The 5,068-nt window shown below is 30.5% G+C and overlaps 1 protein-coding gene across 1 annotated transcript; it reads right to left on the bottom strand.

Moving 5' to 3' along the window:
* Window positions 1–1,027: 1,027 nt before the first annotated feature.
* Window positions 1,028–4,654, bottom strand: LOC124919448 (proteasome subunit beta type-1-like). The gene is made up of 7 exons (XM_047459686.1): window positions 4,494–4,654; window positions 4,313–4,420; window positions 3,687–3,768; window positions 2,314–2,443; window positions 2,088–2,230; window positions 1,913–1,999; window positions 1,028–1,307 (listed from the first exon to the last, which is right to left on the bottom strand). Exons 1-7 carry the CDS (start codon window positions 4,538–4,540, stop codon window positions 1,233–1,235), a joined length of 672 nt encoding a protein of 223 aa, XP_047315642.1. The 5' UTR covers window positions 4,541–4,654; the 3' UTR covers window positions 1,028–1,232.
* Between the last annotated feature and the right edge of the window lie 414 nt (window positions 4,655–5,068).

Here is a 5,068-nt window from a genome sequence, read left to right as displayed (position 1 = left end):
ATTTTGATAGTATTTTAGTATAGTCGACATGTAAAAAGTCTCTCTTTTAAAATCTCATAATTTAGAGCTCATTTTTATTAAATTTATAAAAAAAACGAGGTTTGTCTTATTGGTTTGAAATGTCGTTAAACTATTATTAACGTGATATTTATAAAAAAAAATATATAAAAAGATCAATGTCACTAATTTAATTATTAAATTTCAACGAAGTGGGGTTTAAATACCGATTATCCGAATTTCGATAGTCAAAATCTAAATTAACTGAAATTCGATAATTAAAATAGTGGTATGAATTTTTAAAAAAAAATTATTTATAAATGTTGTGTAAATAATAAGTTAATAGTGTTTAAGAACGATTAATAAAACCTCATTTAGTGTAATTTGAACCATAAAAAATCTCAATTTTAAAGTTTAAAAAAAAATCAAAATCTCAATTCAACTCAATACAAAAACCAAATTTGATAATCCAGCCATTTTATTAAATATTATTTTTAACATTTTATAATTAATGCCAAATTTGTGTTAATTTTGACATTTTAAAACTTATTAAAGGAATAGTAATTTAGAAATTAGTGAAAAAATTAATGTCTAAGACTAAGACTTCTTAATGATGTAACAAACTATTTGATTTACAATTTAACAAGATTACATATTCAAATTTTTATTTACTCAATATATCATTAATATAGTTGAAAATGTTTTAATAAACTAAGAAAAATATTGTGTCAAATAAGACTATAAAATTGTAATGATTTCTCAAAATCAAGTATTCATAAATTATGTTTATTTAAGTTATAAAACATCATTTCATATTTACAACTAAAAATGAACTATTTTTTTTTTGTCAAAATAAGACTTAAGTTATGTTTGTTTATTTGAGTCATATTAACATCTAAATCAACATCATTTCGATACTCAACAAATTTAAGTGTTTATAACAAAATGGAACCATGTAAAGACTATTTAGTAATCACCCATGATGATTATAACCTTATATCTTGAACACCCTAAAAACCATATAGGATAATTAGTTTTGAAGACTCTATATTGAATATTAAAACAACATCAAATTCATAGAACTTAAAACATGTTATTGCTGTTGACAATCATACCATCCATCTCATGACAAAGAAACCACTTTAATTTTGAAAATACTCCATAAAAATCCATAAAAGACTATCTTCCAAAAGAAACTGGATTTGTTGATAAGCAATGACCCAAGATGATGATGATCAATCTTTCCTAAGTTCCATCAACTCTTGACGAACTCCAGCAGCATTCACCACAAATATTTCCAGTCTGTCTCCCTTGAGAACACAATTTTTACATAAAGTCAAAAAAAATTGAGCGACAAATAACCCAAATCACCAACTAGATAGATGCAAGAACCAAGTAAAAATCATAAAGAGAAGTGGTTTCTTATTGCCAGTTGACCAACAAAGAGTTTCAACAAGTAAGAAAAAAGTTTCAGTTTGTTTGGGCATTAAATTACAACTTTAACTTAAATCAAGTTCTACATGGCAGCAAATTTTGCTTTTGAATCTGGATCCAAATACGATTGGAAACTAAACTTAGTTTGAGGTAGATTCAGAAACTTATTGGTTGTCTCTCATCTAAATCCAAATCCGGATACATAAACTGGAATAAAAAAACAATTGTTTCCAAAGTTCATAGAATTATCTTCATGTTTCAAGTTATATAAAGACTAAGAAAAAATGGTGCTAACTTCTCTATAAAGAATGGGGAATTGAGAGTGATAAGTTATCAAGACAACTAATTATCATGTGAGCAATTTTAACTTTAGATTGATAGACTTTTGTATTCAAAGCATGTTTTGTTACCCTGTAAAATGGCAGTAAGCCATTTTACCAAAAAAAGGACTAAAAACAATTCACGAGGTGTAGGAGCTTACAGTGTATATATCCCTTTCTGTGGCAGATGCAAAACAAGTCTTCACCAAATCAATTGCTTCGATTTCAGACAGAGGAGTGACAGCATCCTGCAAAATTTCATTCATTTCAAATAGATAGGAATACTAAAGGAGTCCGCAGTAGTTGCTTGCAAATGAAATATAGCAAAATCCAAACCTTGGCAGGTAGTAAAAGGGGGCTTGGAGATTTTAGCTGGTTGTCCAAAAATGGCATAATGAGTGTAGAACCAGAACCTTGAGCACTATATCCAACTCTCTCATAAGATCCAACAGCATCATAAGTGTATACACATCCCATTCCTAATATGTTAAAAAAAATGTGATCCTGTAGTGAATGGTGATAATAAAAGCTTAATCAAATCAGAAAAATGACACCATTGTACCTTCATTATCAAGGCCACCCAACACATTGAATGCATAATAAGGAAAGAAGCGTTTGTAGTAAAGTGTGTTGGAAAGCAACTGAGCCATAGCAGGGCAACTCATCTGCTTATTATGTTGGTGCTGATAAGTCTGTCAACAATCAAGGAAAAATAACTTCATTTTGTGCAAATTTCCCATATTAGTGGGAAGCAGTTGAAAGAAGTTACAAATATTAGTAGAGAATGATTCTACAACACCAAAACAAGAAATTCGTTGCATAGAAAGTGAGATATTACCAACTCATCTCATATCTTACTGTATAACTATTCGAGCATAATGCTTTTAATATTATTGAGCTACTCTTCAAATATGAAAAAAATTACATAGTCAAGATTCCACAATAATGAAAATCACAAGAACTTAATATTAAGTCAGGTATAAGCAGGCTTTAACATAATGAAACAAATATAGTAATTCTTAGCTTTAATAGCAACTAGGAATCAATGACAACTCAGCAACTATTTGCAAAAATAGCTGTACCAAATTAGACAGAATTATATTATGTGGCTACTATTGATCCAAAGCTCAATAGTGTGAGTGCTACCCTCACCTCAATCAACAAAAGGATAAAAAGAGTTTTGGAGGATCTAAAGTGCAAATGATTTGAAAAGAGGCAACAGATATAAACAATAGAGGTTCAAACATTCAACAATCAAAAATCACATAAACTAAACAACATTGATAAGCCTCTCTATATGCTTCAGATGAAAGAGTAGATGCTTCTTTGTCCTTTGAAAAAAGAATTTATGGACTTTGTCTACATCTTCTCTCTTCTCACCTTAATAATTAATTTATATTTGAAAACTATGTTGTCTCTTGAGGACCATCATTCATGCATTTCCAACAAGATAGACATTAATAATTTTTTGTGAGCTTCTTAACTAAAATCTTGGTAAAATTGACCACATTAATATTTGATTATCAGTTACACTAACACTTATAAGAACATTAAGAGCCCAACAATACAAGAAAATCCTCGCTACTGATGGTCAATAGAATCAGATTTGTTGTTCACTTTCATGTGATGAGGTGAGAACTGAGAAGGCTAATCCTGTAAAAATTGTCCCGAAAATAAATAATCTAGAAGATTGAATCCTCCTATCATGATGTAATGAAAAATAAAGAAAACTACATCCCAAAAAATTATCAGATTTTTAAGCAGCTATTTTCAAATTAACCATGCCGACATAACAGTATTATTAAATGTCTAGCTGCCAAAAGTTTTAGCAGGGCTCTCACATCGGCCTGAAACCCTGAAGAGGTTAAAATTCATCTGCTTCACAAGAGAAAAAAAACAAAATAAACAAGTCACTATCCTTCTATGAATACTTACCAAATGTCTAGCTCCCAAAACCTTTTGCAGAGCTCTAACATCGGCTTGAAATCCTGAAGAGGCCATAAAAGCTTTATCTGCTCTGCACGATTATAAGAAAACATATTTTCATATTAGAAAGAAAAGGTCTTTTAGCTCATAATCATCACAATATAATGTTGCCCACAAGTAAGTAATAATAGAAACAACAATCTTCTAGATTTTAAACCAACACCATGATAAAATACAGATGAAATCCATAAGGTGGTATACAAAACTTTAAGCTCAATAACTATAATCTGGTCCAATGCTAACAAATCGTTTTGCTCCACAGGGAATGAAGTATGTTCAGGGTAATGCCACTGCTAGTTTCTTTTCATAAATTGCAAGAGCTTTACCCAAAATATGGTTCACTGCATCAGAACACAAATCACAAGAGCTCAATGCTAAACCATGAACTCAAAACTAACATTCCATGTTCAGATTAACTGGAATTAAAAGAATGCCAATCATCAAACTACAAATTAAATCACTTCTTAGTTAGTTTTTCCTAGTCTCTTGCCAAGTACTGAAATTTCCTAACTCCAACACACTCAAATGATGATTGTTTAAGTTTATATAGGCAGACAAAGTAGTCGTAACCGTACAATTTGCAGATTTTGGAATAATCGCGGGTTAGAATGCTGTAACCCGTTGACATTCTGGTATCAGCAGCGATAACACAGTAGTCAGCTCCAGCTATAGCAACGCAGGTCCTGGGAGAGCAAAAGGTAAATCGATATCATTTTAGTTTCTAACAGGAAAGAAAGAGAGAGAGAGAGAGCTAACCCGCCATTGTTGTCATAAGGAGACCAGTTTGCTTGTTGCTTCGTCATGGTGATTGTGTTGGAAAGACGGGATCAGAGAAGAAGAAGACGATGATGATGGCTAGGGCTTGCTTTTGTTCAAATCTCTCAAGTGATTCAGATCGAGTTACCGATCCTTTCTTCTCTTTCAAGACAAGGAGAAGTATTGCCCTACGAACGACGTCGTTCTGTATGTTTTTCTTGCAATTTTATTAGGGGCCTAATTTCTATTTTGGGGCTATAACTTGTGCCATTTTTGCGATTTGAGGGTTCCAACTTTAAAAATCTGTCATATGAGGCTCCGTCATTTATTTCCTAGGTGGCATGTGTATTTAAATAAAATTACATGCCACATCATTTTTAAATTTGTAATTAAAAATATAAATATTTTAAATACTTCAATCCAAAATTTAAATGTTAAAATATATTTTAAAATTTATCAAATATATAAAAAAATAAAAAATAATTTATAAGTTTGAACAACAATTAAAAAAAATGTTTCTTCTTAATAAGAATTAAATTAATTACACCATTTATTTGTTTATCTGTATAGTTACG

The sequence above is a fragment of the Impatiens glandulifera genome, chromosome 1 (assembly GCF_907164915.1).
Source record: "Impatiens glandulifera chromosome 1, dImpGla2.1, whole genome shotgun sequence".
NCBI classification, from domain to species: domain Eukaryota; kingdom Viridiplantae; phylum Streptophyta; class Magnoliopsida; order Ericales; family Balsaminaceae; genus Impatiens; species Impatiens glandulifera.
The sequence above is the reverse complement of the archived record's forward strand: the minus strand, read 5'-3'. Positions and strand labels throughout refer to the sequence as shown.